At 46.7% G+C, this 23,419-nt stretch overlaps 1 protein-coding gene across 1 annotated transcript in view; it reads left to right on the top strand.

Moving 5' to 3' along the window:
- Nucleotides 1-3,778: 3,778 nt before the first annotated feature.
- LOC139228326 (heat shock 70 kDa protein 12A-like) overlaps nucleotides 3,779-23,419 on the top strand; it is a 75,858-nt gene continuing 56,217 nt past the window's right edge. The window contains exon 1 of the mRNA XM_070859514.1: nucleotides 3,779-3,882. Coding sequence (XP_070715615.1) covers nucleotides 3,779-3,882 — 104 coding nt within the window. The remainder of the gene's footprint in view (nucleotides 3,883-23,419) is intronic.

Raw genomic sequence — 23,419 nt, 5'->3', positions numbered from 1 at the left:
ATGGGAGCACAATCCTGAAATCTGCTGATAACACAAGAGTAGAATGTCTAACAAACAATGAGGAGGAATGTAAAATATTTCAGAAAGAGGCAGACAGGTTAGTGGACATAAGAACATAAGAATTAGGAGCAGGAGTAGGCCATATGGCTCTTCAAGCCTAGTCCTCCATTCAATAAGATGGCTGACTGTTGTCATTACACAGGGCCCAGAAGAGACAAGGGCCCAGGGGCATCACGGGCCAGCCCACACTGCGATTTATGGATAATAGGAGCATATGTGCGCACCAGGTCCATGCAGCAGAGCAGGTCTCCAGTCGTCTTGCTTAACCCTTGCCACTGGATCAAGACCTCGCTCTGTCAAGCCCGTGTGGTGGCTGGTGTGCAACAGCCACCCCACATTAAAAAAAATCCATGAACAGGCATCTTCCACTCTTCAATATGTAGTTCGGGATCTAGAATGTCAGGTTCCTCATTGAAACATCTGTGAGGTCATCCCTTTTTGGTGTGGAAGCAAGTCATCCTCGACACGAGGGAAGACCTAATACTAGATCTAATACTGATCTTCAACCTCAACTCTACCTTCTGACCTGGAATAGAGCTCCGCCTAGTGGACTACTGATGTATTACAACTGCTGATGTATTAATAATAAAAGGTCATGTGACAAGGTCACATCATCCTCATCATAGGCAGTTCCTCGGAATTGAGGAAGACTTGCTTCCACTTAAAGTGAGTTCTTAAGTGACTCAACAGTCCAATACGGGAATTACAGTCTCTGTCACAGGTGGGACAGACAGTGGTTGAAGGAAAGGGTGGGTGGGGAGTCTGGTTTGCCGCACGCTCCTTCCGCTGCCTGCGCTTGATTTCAGCATGCTCTCGGCGACGAGACTCGAGGTGCTCAGCGCCCTCCCGGATGCTCTTCCTCCACTTAGGGTGGTCTTTGGCCAGGGACTCCCAGGTGTCAGTGGGGATGTTGCATTCTATCAAGGAGGCTTTGAGGGTGTCCTTGAAATGTTCCTTCTACCCATCTGGGGCTCGCTTGCCGTGTACGAGTTCCGAGTAGAGTGCTTGCTTTGCGAGTCTTGTGTCAGGCATGCAAGCATGCAAACAATGTGGCCCGCCCAACGGAGCTGGTCGAATGTGGTCAGTGCGTCGATGTTGGCCTGATCGGGGACACTAATGTTGGTGCGTGTGTCCTCCCAGGGGATTTGCAGGATCTTGCGGAGACATCGTTGATGGTACTTCTCCAGCAGTTTGAGTTGTCTACTGTATATATGGTCCACATCTCTGAGCCATGCAGGAGGGTGGGTATCACTGCAGCCCTGTCGACCATGAGCTTGATGCCAGATTTGAGGGCCTGATCTTCGAACACTCTCTTCCTCAGGTGGCCGAAGGCTGCGCTGGCACACTGGAGGCAATGTTGAACCTCGTCATCGATGTCTGCCCTTGCTGATAATAGGCTCCCGAGGTATGGAAAGTGATCCACATTGTCCAGGGCCGCGCCGTGGATCTTGATGACTGGGGGGCAGTGCTGTGTGGGGGGGTTAGGTTGGGTGAGGTCCTTTGTCTTACGGATGGTTAGTGTAAGGCCCATGCTTTCGTACGCCTCAGTGAAGATATTGACTATGACTTGGAGTTCAGTCTCTGTGCACAGACGCAAGCAGTTTTTATTAAGGAGGCGTCTTGTGTTTGTGTGCCTGTTAGTGGTCTGTTAAAGATATCACCGATTGGTGACGATAGGATATTTAGATTCCCAAGCTGATATTTTTGTTGGTGGATAATCCAGCCAACTGACCGAGAGACTTTCAGAGGTTCTTTGTTTTGCAGAGGTAAATTTCGAGAACACTTAGCTGAACTGTCGACGTTGCCAGAGTCCAGATGGCCACACCTATCGGAATAATAGGGTGCTTGGGTGAGTTCCATTGTGACCGAGAGACTTTCAGAGCATACATAGAGAACCGAGAAATGTTTTTCATCGTGAATAGTATCGTCGAAGTCCCTGATGAAAACCGTAACCGGGTGATTTTAAAAAGTAAGCAGGCTATTTTCTTGACTGAAGCAGGCCCCGAGGTGTATGAAACCCTGAAAAAATTGCTTGTTTCCGTCAAGCCAACGGACACACCACTGATGGAGATTCTAACCAAGTTAGAACGGCACTACAGTCCTGAGCCCCTGGAAATTGCTGACTGTTATCATTTTGGAATACGAGATCAATTAATCGACAAGGGTATCAGTGAGTACATTGTAGCTTTAAAAATGCTATCCATTCACTTTCATTTCAGAAACTTTCAGGACCGAGCATTGCGTGATCGCTTTGTTTGTGGGATGAAAAATGAAGCAATCAGAAGAAAGTTGTTGATAACTCCTAACTTGACTTTTGATTTAGCTTGTCAGACAGCTATGTCAATGGATATGGCCGACCAATACTCCCGAGAATTTCCCACCTTTTCCAGTCATCAGACAACCGAGGTGTATTGCCTGAAGTCTAAAATGCCAGAGTTGGAAAGGACACAGACCTCTGGAGAGGGGTGATTGGCAGGGACGGGCTAGGGAAAGCCAACTCCAATGGTATCCTCCTCCTGACAAAATGCTCAGAACATGGTCTTGTCATAACCAACACCTTATTTCGTCAGAGAGAGAGACAAGTACAAGGCATCATGGCCACACCCTCACTCCAAACACTGGCATCTGCTCGACTACGTCATCGTCCGAGCGAGGGACCGCAAGGACGTCCGCATCACCCACGCCATGACAGGAGCCAACGACTGCTGGACAGACCACCGCCTAATCCGTTCTGTTATCCCCATTAACGCAGCCTCAAAATGGTGGGGGCAACAGAAATGTTGCCGCAAACAGATAAAGACCCGGCAAAGAAAGCCCTATTCAGCCAACGCCTCACAGCCAACCTGATGACCTCCAATGAGCCAGAGTCGCAGAGTGTCCACAGTGCCTGGTCTGCCCTCAAGTCCACCATAATTAGCACCTGCGAAGAGACTCTTGGTTACTCCACCAGAAAACAGCAAGACTGGTTCGATGAGAATGACCAGGAAATCCAGGAGCTAATAAACCCCAAACGCAAGACATTTCTGAATGGGAAACAACTCCACAACTCGAGTGAAAGAAAGCAGTCCGACAGACAACTGAAGGCCGAGGTCCAATGAAAAACTCGTGACCTAAAGAACAAATGGTGGGTGGAAAAAGCGCAGGAGATCCAGCACCTAGCCGACAATCACAACATGCGTGGATTGTTTAGCGTAGTCAAGTCCCCCTACGGCCCAAGCACTCAAGGTCCTGTTCCACTGAGTGTCAAGAATAGAGAGCCCACTCTTCAAGGACAGAGAGGCAGACAGTGCTCACTGGAAGGAGCACTTTGAGGATCTCCTCAACCAAGTCTCTGTCTTTGACGTGAGTGTTTTTGACTCCATCCCACAGGATCCCACCCATCACCATCTCGGCACAGCCCCAGCCCGGCACGAGGTTGAAAAGGCCATCTGACAACTGAAGAACAAGGCCTCAGGAGCAGATGGAATCCCCGCCGAAACACTAAAGCTTGGCAGAGAAGTACTCTTGGAGTGAATCTATGACCTCATCTCTCATCTGGAAGGAGGAGAACATGCCAGCGGATCTCAGAGATGCTGTAATCGTGACCATTTAAAGACAGGGCACAAGTCCGTCTAAAGAGGCACAATGGGGCATAACTGACATGATCGTTACCGCGTGACAAATCCTAGAAAAATGTAGGGAGCAGCATCAACCTCTGTACATGGCCTTTGACCTCACAATGGCCTTCGACTCTGTCAACCGCGAGAGATTATGGAGAGTCTTTCTCAAATTCGGCTGCCTTCAAAAATTCGCCACCATCATCCGCCTGCTTCACGATAACATGTAAGCCATGATTCTTACCAACATATCCATCAGAGACCCAATATAAGTGCAGACCGGGGTCAAGCAAGACTGTGTCGTTGCACCAATGTTCTTCTCAATCTTCCTCGCTGCTATGCTTCATCTCACTCTCAATAAGCTCCCCGCTGGAGTGGAGTTAATCTACAGGACAAGCGGGAAATTATTCAACCTCCGACACCTCCAGTCCAGATCTAAGGTTGCTCCAACCTCTGTTCTGGAATTACAATATGCAGATGACGCTTGCATTTGTGCACAGTCTGGGCCTCACATTAGACATCAGTAAGACAAAGGTCCTCTATCAACCTGCCCCCGCCAGACAGTACTGCTCACCGGTTTATCAAGATCCACGACAAGACCTTGGACAATGTGGACCACTTCTCATACCTTGGGAGCCTACTATCAGCAAGGGCAGACATCGATGACGAGGTCCAACACCGCCTTCAGTGTGCCTGTGCAGCCTTCGGCCGCCTGAGGAAAAGAGTGTTTGAAGACCAGGATCTCGAACCCGGCACCAAGCTCATGGTCTACAGAGCAGTAGTGATACCCACCCTCCTATATGCTTCAGAGATATGGACTATGTACAGCAGGCACCTTAAAGCACTGGAGAAGTACCACCAGCATTGCCTCCGCAAAATCCTGCAAATCCATTGGCAGGATAGGTGCACCAACGTCAGTGTCCTCTCTCAGGCCAACATCCCCAGCATCTATCTAACGCTCTATCTATTGCTCTATCTAGCTCCAGATTTATAAATTCTTGGACAAGACACCAAAAGGCAGCAGCCAGTATGTTTGAACAACAGATCAAGATTTATTAAGCTTGCAGCATGATATATTTAACAACAGGCGATAGTTCAACAAGTAGTTTGCAGCCATTGGTCTCTGGAACCTCTCGGACACAGGTGACGTCATCTTCCGTCTGTTCTTTCTCCTCGCAATAGTCTGTTTGACGTTATTCTTTGAGTATCGATGTTTTAACCCATTTCTTATCAAAGGTTCGTTTGGCCAGTGTATATATATATATATATATATATATGGTCTTTAACAAAATCACATTTTTATTTGGTTCAAATGGTCAAAATACCATTGTCACTCAAACTAAAGGTAGCATCTTGGCTATGCCCACTTCCAGAAATATTTAATCAATCCTACCCTGTCCATGTTATATATTCTTTCACCTCATTGGAATTCGCTTTATTTTTACTCCTAGCAAGCAGTACATGGTCTAATACCAAGACTGTCTCCCTAGTCTCGATGGTGCCCGGACTATATATATATATATATATATATAGAGAGAGAGATGGATATACCATCTCAATTCGGCCCATCAATCCCTTTGTCTCTCAAACTTCTTCTCTCTCAGGTGGACGTGGAGGATCCCACGGCACTGTTTCGAGGACGAGCAGTGGAGTTCTCAATATGCCCTGGTCAATAATTATCTCCAACCAGCACCACTAGAAAAGATTATATACCACTATATCTCTCTCTCTCTCTCTATCTATTGCTCCTATCTCTCTATATCTCTATCTCTATATATCTATATCTGAAATTTGAGAGACAAAGGGGCCGATGGGCCGAATTGAGATGGTAATAGCACTGGTTAGGAAACACAAGGTGATGGGGTGTGAATGGCGGAATGATTAGCAGCTGTCACGCAAAACAAACTAAAAATAAAGAAGGGGAGTTTTTGTGAAAAAGGAAAGCGAGGAAAGGGAACAACATGTGGGCAGAGTTTATGGTCTGAAATTGTTGAACTCGATTTTGAGTGCGGAAGGCTGTAAAGTGTCACAGTGAAAGATGAGGTGCTGTTCCTCGAGGTTGTGTTGAGCTTCATTGGAACAGTGTAGGAGGCCATGGACAGAGAGGTCAGAGTGGGAGTGGAGCGGAGAATTAAAGTGACAGGCGACCGGAAGCTCGAGGTCACCTTTGCAGACTGAACGGATGTGCTCCACAAAGCGGTCAAACAACCTACGCTTGGTCTGCCCAGTGTAGAGGAGACCACATCGTGAGCAGCGAATACAGTATACTAAATTGAAAGAAATACAAGTAAATGGCTGTTTCACCTGGAAGGAGTGTTTGGGGCCCTGGATAGTGGGAAGGGAGGAGGTAAAAGGGCAGGTGTTGCATCTCCTGCGCTTGCACGGGAAGGCACCGTGGGAAGGGGAGGGGGTGCTGGGGGTGATTGAGGAATGGACCAGGGTGTCGCAGAGGGAGCGATCCCTATAGAAAGCTGAGAGGGGAGGGGAAGATGTGATTGGTGGTGGGATCACACTGGAGGTGGCGGAAATGGCGCAGGATGATCCGTTGAACGTGCAGGCTGGTGGGGTGAAAGGTGAGGACAAGGGAAACCCTGTCATGGTTCTGAGAGGGAGGGGAAGGGGTGAGAGCAGAGGAGTGGGAAATAGAATGGACACGGTCGAGGGCCATGTTAACCACGGCGGAGGGATATCCTCGGTTGAGGAAAAAGGAAAACATGTCAGAGGCACGAGTGTGGAAGGTGGCGTCGTTAGAGCAGATGCGATGGAGGCGGAGGAACTGTAGTCCAGGTAGCTGTGGGAGTCAGTGGGCTTATAGTGAATGTTTGTCAATAGCCTATCCCCAGAAATGGAGACAGAGCAGTCGAGGAAGGGAAGGGAAGAGTCGGAGATGGTCCATGTGAAGGTGAGGGAAAGATGGAAATTGGATGCAAATTGAATTCAATTTTCTAGTTCAGTGCGAGAGCAGGAAACGACACTGCTTTAATCATCACTGTAAGGGAAAAAGAGGTGAGGGAGGGCCCCGAGTAGGACTGGAACAAAGAATGTTCCATATATCCTGTCACTTTAATTCGCCGCTCTCTGTTTTAAGAACATAAGAAATAGGAGCAGGAGTCGGTCATTTGGCCCCTTGAGCCTGCTCCGCCATTTAATAAGATCATGGCTGATCTGATCATGGATTCAGCTCCACTTCCCTGCCCGCTCCCCATAACCCTTTACTCCCTTATCGCTCAAAAATCTGTCTATTTCCGCCTTAAATATATTCAAAGTCCCAACCTCCACAGCTCTCTGAGGCAGAGAATTCCACAGATTTACAACCCAATGAGAGAAGAAATTTCTCCTCACCTCAGTTTTAAATGGGCGGCCCCTTATTCTGAGACTATGCCTCTTAGTTTTAATTTCCCCTATGAGTGGAAATATCCTCTCTGCATCCACCTTGTCGAGCCCCCTCATTATTTTATATGTTTCGTTACGATCGCCTCTCATTCTTCTGAACTCGAGTGTGTATAGGCCCAGGCTACTCAACCGTTCCTCATAAGTCAACCCCTTCATCTCCGGAATCAACCTAGTGAACTTTCTCTGAACAGCCTCCAATGCAAGTATATCCTTCCTTAAATATGGAGACCAAAACTGTACGCAGTACTCCAGGTGTGGCCTCACCAATACCTGTACAGTTGTAGCAGGTGTAGGGGAGGACGAAAACCCCCTCATTTTACCCAGAAGGAAAATGGCTGTGGGATCAGTCTGTGCTGTGAATTGAAACTGATAACAGTTTGACCTTGGCAGAGCAGTGATTGGACGGGGGAGGACACCGGAGGGCCAATAGTGAGACAGATTATCCAGTCCGCCTCCTGCTGAAGTCGATTCTTCTCATTGGTGGACTTTGTGATTTTGAAAAATGCAGCAGTTTTAGATTAGCCCGAAGCATGGGGCTTTCAAGCCAATGGGAGAGCACTTGCTCGAAAACTGGGACTGACTCACAGCCATTATCGGACTATTGTCTTCCCCATGTTTACACTATGGAAGGAAATTATGCAGATCTTCAGAAAACTAGGGAACCCAAAACAACCCAAGGGCCTATACAATGGTTACAGGAGGCCAATGCAATCAACACCCACTCAAACCTTGAGTAAGTTAACATCAGTGGAAAAAAACCCGCAATAATCTAAAACTGCTGCATTTTTCAAAATCACAAAGTCCACCAATGAGAAGAATCGACTTCAGCAGGAGGCGGACTGGATAATCTGGCTATAAAAAAGGGGTTTCTGACACAGTGCGTGTGGTTCCCTGCCCTCGTCATCCAACAACCACAACCAGCAAGACTCTCGACACTGAAGGAAAACCACTGTCCGAAGATAGAAGAAACAAACCACTAGACTGCAGAAGGCACAGTAGTGAGTATAACCTCTGGTCCCCAGAACTCCCAACTCAGTTAGGCCAGGAAAGGTGGGAGGTTGGGCATTGTACTGCTAAACTTGTGTAAAGATTTTCGTTGTGTTCGTTTAGTGGGATTTAGGGGGATTGTTTTGTTGGTGTATTGCTGTTTGTTGAGATACACCTTGTCAAATAAATTGGAAGCCTAAAGTTCCTCTTGGAATCACCTTGTCTCAGTTCTATTGTATTACATCTCCTGATCGTGAGTCTTATGTCAGAACAGTGTAAGGGAAGCTAGGAGTGCCTCGAAAACGCTCAACTGTGTGTCACAGGCTAGGGAAGAAGGGGTTAGGAGTGTTTGACACTCACAGGTGCCTCACAGGCTAGGCATAAGCTGTGAGGGCAGAAGCCCAGAGAGAGACACCCAAAGCACAACAACACTCTGTGAAAACCCCTTACACAGGACTTCTCTGCTTTTATACTCTATCCCTCTTGCAATAAAGGCCAACATTTCATTTGCCTTCCTGATCACTTGCTGTACCTGCATACTAACTTTTTGTGTTTCATGCACAAGGACCCCCAGGTCCCTCTGTACTGCCTATCTAGGTATATATAGAAAGAGAGAGAGAGAAATGGATGTGTATATAATATATAGATAGATAGATATTCCACACTAGTGCATCTGACATGTCTTCCTTTTTCCTCAACCGAGGATTCCCCTCCGCCGTGGTTAACATGGCCCTCGACCGTGTCCGTTCTATTTCCCACACCTCTGCTCTCACCCCTTCCCCTCCCTCTCAGAACTATGACAGGGTTCCCCTTGTCCTCACCCTTCACCCCACCAGCCTCCATGGTCAACGGATCATCCTCCGCCACCTCCAGCGTGATCCCACCACCAATCACATCTTCCTCTCCCCTCCCCTCCCAGCATTCCAAAGGGACCGCTCCCTCTGCAACACCCTGGTCCATTGCGCAGTCACCCCCAGCAGCCCCTCCCCTTCCCATGGCACCTTCCCGTGCAAGCGCAGGAGATGCAACACCTGCCCTTTGACCTCCTCCCTTCCCGCCATCCAGGGCCACAAATACTCCTTCCAGGTGAAACAGCGATTTACTTGTACTTCTTTCAATTTAGTATACTGTAATCGCTGCTCACCATGTGGTCTCCTTTACATTAGGGAGACCAAACGTAGATTGAGTGACCGCTTTGCGGAGCACCTCCGTTCAGTCTGGACAGTTGACCCCGAGCTTCCGGTCGCCTGTCACTTTAATTCTCCGCTCCACTCTCACTCTGATCTCTCTGTTCTCGGTCTCCTACACTGTTCCAATGAAGCTCAATGCAAGTTCGATGAACAACACCTCATCTTCCGTTTAGGCACTTTACAGCTTTCTGCACGCAACTAAAGTAAATGTTGGTCACTTAGAAGATGAGAAGGGGGATTTAATAATGGGAAATGTGGAAATGGCTGAGACCTTAAACAATTATTTTGCTTTGGTCTTCACAGTGGAAGACACAAAAACCATGCCAAAAATTGCTGGTCACAGGAATGTGGGAAGGAGGACCTTGAGACAATCACTATCACTAGGGGGGTAGTGCTGGACAGGCTAATGGGACTCAAGGTAGACAAGTCCCCTGGTCCTGATGAAATGCATCCCAGGGTATTAAAAGAGATGGCGGAAGTTATAGCAGATGCATTTGTTATAATCTAGCAAATTTCTCTGGACTCTGGGGAGGTACCAGCGGATTGGAAAGCAGCTAATGTAATGCCTCTGTTTAAAAAAGGGGGCAGACAAAAGGCAGGTAACTATAGGCCGGTTAGTTTAACATCTATAGCGGGGAAAATGCTTGAATCTATCATTAAGGAAGAAATAGCGGGACATCGAGATAGGAATAGTGCAATCAAGCAGACGCAGCATGGATTCATGAAGGGGAAATCATGTTTAACTAATTTACTGGAATTCTTTGAGGATATAACGAGCATGGTGGATAGAGGTGTACCGATGGATGTGGTGTATTTAGATTTCCAAAAGGCATTCGATAAAGTGCCACTCAAAGGGTTACTGCAGAAGATAGAGGTACGCGGAGTCAGAGGAAATGTATTAGCATGGATAGAGAATTGGTTGGCTAACAGAAAGCAGAGAGTCTGGATAAATGGATCCTTTTCGGGGTAGAAATCGGTGGTTAGTGGTGTGCCACAGGGATCGGTGCTGGGACCACAACTGTTTACAATATACATAGATGACCTGGAAGAGGGGACAGAGTGTAGTGTAACAAAATTTGCAGATGACACAAAGATTAATGGGAAAGCAGGTTATGTAGAGCACACAGAGAGGCTACAAAGAGATTTGGATAGGTTAAGCGAATGGGCGAAGGTTTGGCAGATGGAATACAATGTCAGAAAGTGTGAGATCATCCACCTTGGGGAAAAAAAACAGTAAAAGGTAATATTATTTGAATGGGGAGAAATTACAACATGCTGAGGTGCAGAGGGACCTGGGGGTCCTTGTGCATGAATCCCAAAAAGTTAGTTTGCAGGTGCAGCAGGTAATCAGGAAGGCGAATGGAATGTTGGCCTTCATTGCGAGAGGGATGGAGTACAAAAGCAGGGAGGTCCTGCTGCAACTGTATAAGGTATTGGTGAGGCCGCACCTGGAGTACTGCGTGCAGTTTTGGTCACCTTACTTAAGGAAGGATATACTGGCTTTGGAGGGGGTACAGAGACGATTCACTAGGCTGATTCCGGAGATGAGGGGGTTACCTTATGATGATAGATTGAGTAGACTGGGTCTTTACTCGTTGGAGTTCAGAAGAAACATTTAAAATAATGAAAGGGATAGACAAGATAGAGACAGAGAGGTTGTTTCCACTGGTTGGGGAGACTAGAACTAGGGGGCACAGCCTCAAAATACGGGGGAGCCAATTTAAAACCGAGTTGAGAAGGAATTTCTTCTCCCAGAGGGTTGTGAATCTGTGGAATTCTCTGCCCAAGGAAGCAGTTGAGGCTAGCTCATTGAATGTATTCAAGTCACAGATAGATAGATTTTTAACCAATAAGGGAATTAAGGGTTACGGGGAGCGGGCGGGTAAGTGGAGCTGAGTTCACGGCCAGATCAGCCATGATCTTGTTGAATGGCGGAGCAGGCTCGAGGGGCTAGATGGCCTACTCCTGTTCCTAATTCTTCTGTTCTTATGTTAACATCAAGTTCAACAATTGTAGACCATAATCTCCACCCACATTTTATTCCCTTTCCTCACTTTCTTTTTCAACAAAAACTCCCCCCTTCTTTATTTTTAGTTTGTTTCTCTCTATTTTCTGTGGCAGCCATTCACACCCCATCTCGACTCACCTTTTGTTTCCTAATCTGTGCTATTACTGCAATGAGATAATGTATAGCGCCCTCTTGCTAGGAGGTATAGGGAGCTGTATTGAGAGAGCATGTCTGTGAAAGAATGCCACAAGGCTTTCTCAGATCTCCAAAATAAATAGAGTTAAGTTGAACTAAGAGTGTTCAAGAGACTATAAAATACATGGTGTCAGAAGTGGAGGCTTCCAATCTTTCATCGAACGCATCTACGACCGAAATATTGGAAATGTAAGACTTTTTCGAGCTGATCGAAATCGCCATTAAGCAGTGCACTGCAGTGCAGAGTGTGCTTCCTACACATTGCACGTGGATTCGTGAAGGGCGATAAATAGTTATAAGCTTGTAAAATAATCTAGAGGCATTAGTAAAGTAAACTTAAAGTAGCATAAGTTAGAGACGCGATTGAAAAAGTATTTCGACAAATACATGGCCACGATATTTTACTATTAGACTTGTTCTAGTCCTCTGGGTATTTGAACTGTATACATGTATGTGACATACTAAAAGTCCTAAACTGTAGCGAGCTATCATGACCACCACGGTGCTAACTCGGTGTGCAATGGCCACCACATGTTAAAAAAATCCACGCACAGGCATCTTCCACCCTTCGGAATGTAGTTCAGGACCTGGAATTTTAGGTCCTTCATTGGAACACCTGTTTTAGCATGGAAGCAAGTCATCCTTGTTTCGAGGGACCGCCTATGATGATGAGGCTAAATCCCGCACACATTCCTCTCCCACCTCCATTGCAGGTGACTGGCGATTGGAAAGCCAACTGAAAAAATTCAAACAGCTGTGGGACAGCTATGAAATTATCACGAATTTTGTGGAAAAACCAGATAGAGTTAGGGTTGTAACGTTTCTCACTGCCATTGGCAGTGATGCCCCAGATATCCACAATAATCTTCCCTACAAATCAGAGGAAGACAAGCAGGAAATTGGATTATTTTGAAGCTCTGGGAAGAGCACTGTAAAGGTAAAACCAATATCATCTCTGAACGGTACCAGTTTAACAGCTGAGTACAAGGGGACGAGCGCTTTGACAGATATCTCGTGATGTGATTTCGGCAATTTGAGGGATGATTTCATCAGAGACCGCATAGTCTGCGGAATATCTGATAACACTCTGCATAAGAGACTGTTGCAAGAATCAAGCCTAACACTCGATAAATGTGTGATGCTCTGTAAAACTATCGAGGCCACAGTTGCGCAAATGAAATCCATGAAGCTCATTAAATAGACTCTGAAGATGTCAAAGCTGTCAGACAAAAACCTCGACCCACAAAGAAAGAATTCACAGACAAAGAGTTCACGAACAATTGCAGATATTGTGGCAAAAGACATGAGCTGTCAAAAACTTAACGCCCAGCATTTGGGAAGACCTGCACAAGTTGCGGGAAACGAAATCATTTTTCTCAAAAGTGTAGGTAGAATGGATTGAGGCAGAAGTCTACACATAAGGCCAAGCCAAAAGTTCATGCACTATATGAAGAGAGTTATGATTCTGATTTTGAAGTCATGACTGTAAAGATGCTTGGTAAAGTTGATCACACAATCAAGGACAAAGCTGACAGAAAGTATCCGAACAAGATTAAAGGTCAAATGGTAAAAATGCAAATAGATTGTGGGGCCACATGCATTGTGCTACCTCTTAGATACTTACCTAAAGGCTTAAAGGTTAGGATCTAAGACAATACTGTCACTATATGCAACCATTCCAGTGGTAGTGACTTGTAATGTGCCACTGAAAAATACAAAGAACAAGCAAAAGTACATTGTGCCCTTTGTGATCATTGAGGGCCAAAGCTCACCATTGATTGGCTCATGCACTGCTCAACATCTACAACTGATAAATTTAAAAAAGGAGCCAGACAAAAAGCAGGAAACTATAGACCAGTTAGCCTAACACCTGTGGTTGGGAAAATGTTGGAATCCATTCTTAAAGAAGCAGTCGCAGGACATTTGGAAAAGCATAATTCAGTCAGGCAGTCAGCATGGATTTATGAAGGGGGAGTCATGTTTGACAAATTTGCTGGAATTCTTTGAGGATGTAATGAATAGGATGGATAAAGGGGAACCAGTGGATGTGGTGTATTTGGACTTCCAGAAGGCATTTGACAAGGTGCCACATAAAATGTTACTGCACAAGATAAAAGTTCACCAATCATTGAAAGCAAACATGCAGGTGTAGCAAGCAGTTAGGAAGGTAAATGGTATGTTGGCCTTCATTGCAAGAGGATTTGAGTACAGGAGCAAGGATATCAGACGATTCACTAGGCTGATTCCGGAGATGAGGGGGTTACCTTATGATGATAGATTGAGTAGACTGGGTCTTTACTCGTTGGAGTTCAGAAGGATGAGGGGCGATCTTATAGAAACATTTAAAATAATGAAAGGGATAGACAAGATAGAGGCAGAGAGGTTGTTTCCACTGGTCGGGGAGACTGGAACTAGGGGGCACAGCCTCAAAATACGGGGGAGCCAATTGAGAAGGAATTTCTTCTCCCAGAGGGTTGTGAATCTGTGGAATTCTCTGCCCAAGGAAGCAGTTGAGGCTAGCTCATTGAATGTATTCAAGTCACAGATAGATAGATTTTTAACCAATAAGGGAATTAAGGGTTACGGGGAGCGGGCGGGTAAGTGGAGCTGAGTCCACGGCCAGATCAGCCATGATCTTGTTGAATGGCGGAGCAGGCTCGAGGGGCTAGATGGCCTACTCCTGTTCCTAATTCTTATGTTCTTATGTTCTTATCTTACTGCAGTTATACTGGGCCTTGGTGAGACCACACCTGGAGTATTGTGTGCAGTTTTGGTCTGCTTACGTAAGAAAGGATATACTTGCCATAGAGGGAGTGCAGCGAAGGTTCACCAGACTGATTCCTGGGTCGATAGGACTGTCGTATGAGGAGAGATTGGGTCGACTAGACCTGTATTCACTAGAGTTTAGAAGAACGAGGGGATCACATTTAAACGTATAAAATTCTGACGGAGTTGGACAGACTGGATGTGGGAAGGGTGTTTCCCCTGGCTGGGAAGTCTAGAACAAGGGGTCATGGTCTCAGGATACGGGGTAGGAAATTTAGGACCGAGATGAGGAGAACATTTTTCACTCAGAGGGTGGTGAACCTGTGGAATTCTCTACCACAGATGGCTGTGGAGGCCAAGTCACTGAATATATTTACGAGGGAGGTAGATAGATTTCTAGACACAAAAGACATCAAGGGGTATGGGGAAAAAGCGAGAATATGGTGATGAGATAGAGGATCAGCCATGATCATATTGAATGGTCGTGCAGGCTCGAAGGGCTGAATGGCCTACTCCTGCTCCTATTTTCTATGTTTCTATGTTTCACAGGGTTGGGGTAATATATTAGCATGGATAGAGATTGACTAACTAACAGAAAACAGAGAGTCAGGATAAATGGTATATTCTCGGGTTGGCAATCAGTAACTAGTGGGTTGCCGCACAGATCAGTGCTGGGACCCCAACTATTTACAATCTATATTAATGACTTGGAAGAAGGGACTGAGTGTAACGTAGCCAAGTTTGCTGACGATACAAAGATGGGAGGAAAAGCAATGTGTGAGACGGACACACAAAATCTGCAAAAGGACATAGCCAGGCTAAGTGAGTGGGCAAAAATTTGGCAGCTGGAGTATAATGTTGGAAAGTGTGAGGTTATGCACTTTGGCAGAAAAAATCGAGGAGCAAGTTATTATTTAAATGGAGAAAAATTGCAAACTGCTGCAGTACAGAGGGACCTGGGGGTCCTGGTGCATGAAACACAAAAGGTTAATATGCAGGTGCAGCAAGTGATCAGGAAGGCCAATGGAATCTTGGCCTTTATTGCAAAGGGGATGGAGTATAAAAGCGGGGAAGTCTTGTTGCATTTGTTCAGGATATTGGTGAGGCCACACCTGGAATACTGCGTGCAATTTTGGCTTCATATTTAAGAGCTGCTTTGGAGGCAGTTCAGAGAAGGTTCACTAGGTTGATTCCGGAGATGCAGGGGTTTACTTATGAGGAAAGGTTGAGAAGGTTGGGCCTCTACTGCGGATGACACTAAACTGGGTGGCGGTGTGAGCTGTGAGGAGGACGCTAAGAGGCTGCAGGGTGACTTGGACAGATTAGGTCAGTGGGCTAATGCATGGCAGATGCAGTATAATGTGGATAAACATAGAAACATAGAAACATAGAAAATAGGTGCAGGAGTAGGCCATTCGGCCCTTCGAGCCTGCACCACCATTCAATAAGATCATGGCTGATCATTCCCTCAGTACCCCTTTCCTGCTTTCTCTTCATACCCCTTGATCCCTTTAGCTGTAAGGGCCATATCTAACACCCTCTTGAATATATCCAATGAGAATGAGAATGGAATCAAGTAGGTTCAAAAACTACTTCAAATATAATTTCTGTCCTGACAAATGTCCAAGAACTCGAGCAAGAACCGGCAGCTCACACAGGAAGAGGGGATAGGGCAGAGGCTGAGTAGAAAGAAGGAAGTGAGTGACCATAAATGTGAGGTTATCCATTTTGGGGGCAGAAACACGAAGGCAGAATATTATCTGGATGGCGGCAGATTAGGAAAATGGAAGGTGCAACGAGACCTGGGTATCATGGTTCATCAGTCACTGAAAGTGGGCATGCAGGTACAGCAGGCGGTAAAGAAGGCAATGGTATGTTGGACTTCATAGCTAGGGGATTTGAGTGTAGGTGCAGGGAGGTCTTACTGCAGTTGTACAGGGCCTTAGTGAGGCCTCACCTGGAATATTGTGTTCAGTTTTGGTCTCCTAATCTGAGGAAGGACATTCTTGCTATTGCAGGAGTGCAGCGAATGTCCACCATACTGATTCCCGGGATGGCTGGACTGTCATATGAGGAGAGACTGGATCAACTGGGCCTTTATTCACTGGAGGTTAGAAGGATGAGAGAGGATCTCATAGAAACGTATAAGATTCTGATGGGACTGGACAGGTTAGATGCGGGAAGAATGTTCCCGATGTTGGGGAAGTCCAGAACCAGGGGACATAGTCTTAGGATAAGGGGTAGGCCATTTAGGATTGAGATGAGGAGAAACTTCTTCACTCAGAGAGTTGTTAACCTGTGGAATTCCCTGCCGCAGAGAATTGTTGATGCCAGTTCATTGGATATATTCAAGACGGAGTTAGATATGGCCCTTACAGCTAAGGGGATCAAGGGGTATGGAGCGAAAGGTACTGAGGGAATGATCAGCCATGATCTTATTGAATGGCAGTGCAGGCTCGAAGTGCTGAACGGCCTACTCCTGCACCTATTTTCTATGTTTCTATGTTTCTACTCATTAAAATTCAGAAGAATGAGAGGTGATCTTATTGAAACGTATAAGATTATGAGGGGGCGTGACAAGATGGAAGCAGAGAGGATGTTTCCACTGATAGGGGAGACTAGAACTAGGGGGCGTAACCTTAGAATATAGGGCCGCCCATTTAAAATGGAGATGAGGAAGAATTTCTTCTCTCAGAGGGTTGTAAATCTGTGGAATTCTCTGCCTCAGAGAGCTGTGGAAGCTGGGACATTGAATATATTTAAGACAGAGATACACAGTTTCTTAACCGATACGGGAATAAGGGGTTATGGGGAGCAGGCGGGGAAGTGGACCCGAGTCCATGATCGGATCAGCCATGATCGTATTAAATGGCGGAGTAGGCTCGAGGGGCTGTATGGCCTACTCCTGCTCCATTTCTTATGTTCTTATAAAAGTGTAGCATCAGAATGTCGCGGTGGTAAATGAACCACGTGAATCGCAAACTACGAACAAGGCAAACGTCTTGCCAGCATCAAAAACTGATGCGAACAGTGTGTATCCGGATGTGTTTAAGGGACTTGAACACGTCAGGGACAGTTCACCTTGAACTTAATGAATAAGCGACACCAACTGCAATGCCACCCAGATGGGTGCCAATAGCGATCTGACAAACGCGAAAGATCAACTCGTTAATTTTGAAAAACAACAAATCATCACGAAAGTGGGTGAACCAATAGACTGGGTATTCAGTCTAGTGATGGTACAAAAACTAAATGGAAAGATATGAGTATGTATAGAATGCTATTTGGCATCAGTACTGCCCCGGAAATCTTCCAGCAGAAGCTAGACCAGAACCTCGAGGGTCTTGATGGAGTCTACAAGATTGCAGATGATATCTTGGTCACTGGATGCAGCGAGACATGTAAAGAGACCAATCTTTATGATCAGCCATGATCTTATTGAATGGTGGTGCAGGCTCGAAGGGCCGAATGGCCTACTCCTGCACCTATTTTCTATGTTTCCCTATTTCTAATCACGATCATGATGCAAACTTACGCAAATTCATGCGGAGGTGCAGAGAGCGAAACATCAAACTAAACTTCAATAAGTTCGAATACAAGAGTTCCGAAGTGAAATACATGGGACACATACTGTTAGTGATGGACTCAAAGTCGACCCAAGCAAAGTGGTCGCAATCAACGAAATGCAGAAACCGCAGGATGTCGCAGGTGTACAACGATTTGTCGGCATGACAAGGTACCTCACAAAATTCTTGCCAGATCTTTCAGACCTCAGTGAGCCTCTGCGACGGCTTACTCATAAAGACATGGTCTGGAAATGGACTGAAGAACAAGTCAAAGCATTTGAAGTTATCAAACAAAGCGTGACAGATTCTCCGGTGCTCAGGCACTTTGACCACAAACTTGGAACCGAAGGTCAAGGAGATGCTTCGAGAAAGGGTCTTAGAATCATAGGATCATAGAAAATAGGTGCAGGAGTAGGCCACTCGCCCTTCGAACCTGCACCACCATTCAATAAGATCATGGCTGATCATTCCCTCAGTACCCCTTTCCTGCTTTCTCTCCATACCCCTTGATCCCCTTAGCCGTAAGGGCCATATCTAATATATCCAATGAACTGGCATCAACAACTCTCTGCGGCAGGGAATTCCACAGGTTAACAACTCTCTGAGTGAAGAAGTTTCTCCTCATCTCAGTCCTAAATGGCTTACCCCTTATCCTAAGACTGTGACCCCTGGTTCTGGACTTCTCCAACATCGGGAACATTCTTCCCGCATCTAACTTGTCCAGTCCCGTCAGAATCTTATGTTTCTATGAGATGCCCTCACATCCTTCTAAACTCCAGTGTATAAAGACCCAGTTGATCCAGTCTCTCCTCATATGTCAGTCTAGCCATCCCGGGAATCAGTCTGGTGAACGTTCGGTGCACTCCCTCAATAGCAAGAATGTCCTTCCTCAGATTACGAGACCAAAACTGAACACAATATTCCAGGTGAGGACTCACCAAGGCCCTGTACAACTGCAGTAAGACCTCCCTGCTCCTATACTCAAATCCCCTAGCTATGAAGGCCAACATACCATTTGGCACCTTCACCGCTTGCTGTACCTGTATGCCAACTTTCAATGACTGATGAACCATGACACCTAGGTCTCGTTGCACCACCCCTTTTCCTAATCTGCCGCCATTCAGATAATATTCTGCCTTCGTGTTTTTGCCCCCAAAGTATATAACCTCAGATTTATCCACATTATACTGCATCTGCCATGCATTTGCCCACTCATCTAACCTGTCCAAATCACCCTGCAGCCTCTTAGCGTCCTCCTCACAGCTCACACTGCCACCCAGTTTAGTGTTAGCTGCAATTCCTTCATCTAAATCATTAATGTATATTGTAAAGAGCTGGGGTCCCAGCACTGAGCCCTGCGGCACTCCACTAGTCACTATCTGCCATTCCGAAAAGGACCCGTTTATCCCGACTCTGCTTGGGTTTGTTCTTCTGCAACAGGGACAATCAAATCGAAAAGGAGCTGCATGCTCAAGTCTTCAGAATGGAACAAAATCATCAATATGTATACGGTCACAAGATCACGCTATAGACAGACCATAATCCTTTGATTGCTATATGACGCAAACCATCATCTGCAGCACCCAAGCAACGACAAAGTCTGCTCATTTGGCTCAACCAATATGACATTTAAATCAAGTATCAAGCAGGAAAAGAAATGTACCTCGCAGATACCCTCTTGTGCGCATACCTCGAAAATGTGTAGAGATCACCGACAGAAATTGCCATGGAATGCCTCCAGATGGTGGACTTACTCCCACTCTCCAAACAAGGACTGACTACCATACAACGTGCAACTGCAAGCGACTCCACACTACGTCATATGACAAATCACAACAGGATGACCAGAAACGACAGGTGAATGCCCACCTGAGACGCATGCATACTTCAAAGTTCATGACGAACTCACAACACAAGATGGCATAGTCTTCAAAGGCTATCGATGTGTCATACCAAAATCCTGAGATCCGACATCCGTCAGCAACTTCATGCAGCTCACACTGGTGTCGAGAGCACTCTTCCATGTACCAGGGAATCCGTTTACTGGCCAGGACTGAACAGTGATATAAAAGACCATGGGCTAGAACCTCCACTTTTTTTGCATGCTTAACGCCCACTTAACACCCATTTTTAACGCCAAATGACATATAACGCCCATATATTGCCCATTTTGGCACAAAATGGAAACTGCTGGGCATTTTTCGGAAACTTCTCACCAAACATTACTTTCCCCATGTGCTTAACGGCGGGAAAAAATATTACCGCCCGGCCACTTTTCTTGGACGGAATCATCAGAATGGGCAAAATCAACGGCCATAATATTGCACGAAATTAACGCTGAGATTCAATACTATCGCCCGCCCATTTTTTTTTGTTGTAAAGAGGACATTTGGCGAAATTAACACCCAGGAGATTGCCCAGCCTCACTTTCACCACCTTGCACACATATCACACACAATATCGCTCGCCCAAAAAAACGCCCATAAAAAGTGGAACTGTTCTGAACTAATCCCAGCGGTGTGGTTGCCATTTTTAAAATCACAGGTCGCTTCATTCAAAAGGCTGCTTCAACTTCGGGGGAGTTTGCATTGACTCTGGAGTTCATCTCAGGTGAAGTGACCATCTCAACAGACATATTTCCAGACTCTGGACTATTGGGGGTTTACTGTAGGTGTATTTTAGTGAGGAAATTATTGCTTTTGATCAATCTCTATTATACTTTCAATGAAATGGGGCCAGCCATTTCTCAGCCTGCATTGATTAATATGCAGATGCTGCAGAGTGCAGATGGCTCAATGTGTGATGCACATCATTATGTCCCCAATTTAAGACATGCAAGAACGAGGAGGAGGGCCATACACACCCCGCACGTACAAGGAAAATAGGTCTTACCTCGACATCTCTGAGCACACCTGCCTTCGGACACTGCGCTTCCACAAGGTGGTGATCAATGAAATATGTGAGCTCATCAGGCCACATATACAGCCTGCCATCAGGGCATCAGTGTCGGTCGAGGTCAAGGTCACCGCTGCACTGTCTTTCTACGCGTCCGGTTCCTTTCGGGCCTCCGCGGTCGAGATTTGCCCTCTGTCTCACTATGCAACCCATCGCGGCATTAGACAGGTCACAGAGGCCCTGTACGTGAGAAGGATGGACTTCATCAGCTTCCCCATGACCACGGAGGCTCAGACTGACAGGGCTGGAGCAGTCTACTGCATTGCTAAGTTCCCCAGGGTGTAATGAGCAATACAGTGCACTCACATCACCATGCGGCCAGCTTCTCAGGACCCGGAGCGTTTTCGTAACACAAAAGGATTTCACTCCCTGAAAGTCCAACTAGTTGTCGATCACAACCAGATCATACTGGCAGTGAATGTCAAATGTCCGGGCAGCTTCGATGAGGCTTACATCCTGCGTGAGAGCGCTGTCTCTGACATCTTTAAGAGTCAGCCACAAGGACAATGCTGGATGCTTGGTGATAACCGATATGGCCTAGCCACCTGGCTGATGACCCCCCTGCGTGACATCCACACAGAGGCCGAGAAGTGATACAACCGGAGCCATAGAGACACACGCAATGTGGTCCAGAAAACAATAACTGTTATTAAGTAGCGCTTCAGATGTCTGGACCACTTCGGAGGGGAGCGACAATACAACCCTGAGCAAGTAGCTAAATTCGTGGTCGTGTGCTTCATGCTGCACAACCTGGCGATTAGGAGGGGACAAGAATTGCCAGAAGGGACTGATGCTCCACCTCAGGAGAGAGAGGAAGAGGACGACGAGGGGCTGGATGTTGACCTAGGGCCAGACAATCAGGCTGGCTATGCAACATAGAAACATAGAAACATAGAAAATAGGTGCAGGAGCAGGCCATTCAGCCCTTCTAGCCTGCACCGCCATTCAATGAGTTCATGGCTGAACATGAAACTTCAGTACCCCCTTCCTGCTTTCTCGCCATAACCCTTGATCCCCCGAGTAGTAAGGACTTCATCTAACTCCCTTTTGAATATATTTAGTGAATTGGCCTCAACTACTTTCTGTGGTAGAGAATTCCACAGGTTCACCACTCTCTGGGTGAAGAAGTTTCTCCTCATCTCGGTCCTAAATGGCTTACCCCTTATCCTCAGACTGTGACCCCTGGTTCTGGACTTCCCCAACATTGGGAACATTCTTTCTGCATCTAACCTGTCTAAACCCGTCAGAATTTTAAACGTTTCTATGAGGTCCCCTCTCATTCTTCTGAACTCCAGTGAATACAAGCCCAGTTGATCCAATCTTTCTTGATAGGTCAGTCCCGCCATCCCGGGAATCAGTCTGGTGAACCTTCGCTGCACTCCCTCAATAGCAAGAATGTCCTTCCTCAAGTTAGGAGACCAAAACTGTACACAATACTCCAGGTGTGGCCTCACCAAGGCCCTGTACAACTGTAGCAACACCCATTCATGTTAAGGAATCACCAGTGTGTAATGGTCCAGCTATCTGAGACAATGTGCAACAAGGTTATGTTCAATAAAAAATGTTTTATACCAACATCGGTCTGAAATCATAAGTATCACAGGCAAAAACACCCAACCCCCGCCCACACCCCACTTTTTCCACCATTGACATCAATCAAATGTCAACATGTCCAGCAACACAGAATACAAAGGCAAAGCAGGAGGGTGGAGTGCCGCACTCTGGGACCACTGGGAGGCCTGTGCCAGCAGTATTCCTTGCTATCACATCCAAGGCCTCTGCCATCTGCGAAATGTATTCAGTCATGGTGGCCAGCTGTCGCGATATGCCCCCCCAATGCTTCGATGAGCTGGTCACCAATGTCTACAATCCTCCTGGACAACTGTACCATCTCTCCGCTCTCATGATGTGCTCGTGGAACAGACCTGCCGCGTCCACGAGGACTCCGCAGGATCGGCGCCATCCTGAGGACAAATGGGGTGCCCTGTGGAGAGGTGCTTGGGGCCGGCACCTCCAGAGTGTAGGTGGGAATGACCGGAGGACCAATAGATGGCCTTGGGGTGGAATGGCTTTTGGAGCGTGGCGATGCAGGTCCTTCGAAGTCAGCGCTGTCATCCGTGGAGAACAGAGCCAGCAGATTGACGGGCGACAATCGGAGCTCCTCAGCACCAGATGTAGTAGGATCGTCCAGCGACTCCTGCCCCACGCCCCCACCTTCTGGCCTCTGTGGCATTGCCTGGGGCCGCGCTGCTGGTTGAGCTGCAAAACACAAATGAGGTTATTAGAGGAGAAGGGGATGCTAGGGTCACAAGGTGAGTCCAGCGCTACACACAGCATTTGCACGACAAAAGCACCACTGCTCTCAAAATCATCGCAGACATCACATTTCATGACCATCAACACATTGTGCATTGCAATGATTTTCATTAGGCCAGCTTTATTTCTATGCCAATTTTAGAAATCATCTATCATATATAATTGTTCAGATATGAGTGGGTGTGGCATTTATTGACTTTACATCACACAATGGTGTAAGCTTTACTAATGTGGCATCACTTCAGGGTCTGCAGTTGTGTCCGTGGCTGTCCGGGGGTGCTTCCCCACGAGTGCGAGCACCCGCTCCTCCATCTCAGTGATGTCGCTGGGGACTGGTGGCCCCCCACCCGTTCGCCTCTGCACGGACCTCATCGTCGATAGCTTCTT

Source organism: Pristiophorus japonicus, chromosome 2 (genome assembly GCF_044704955.1).
Source record: "Pristiophorus japonicus isolate sPriJap1 chromosome 2, sPriJap1.hap1, whole genome shotgun sequence".
NCBI lineage: Eukaryota > Metazoa > Chordata > Chondrichthyes > Pristiophoridae > Pristiophorus > Pristiophorus japonicus.
The sequence above is the reverse complement of the archived record's forward strand: the minus strand, read 5'-3'. Positions and strand labels throughout refer to the sequence as shown.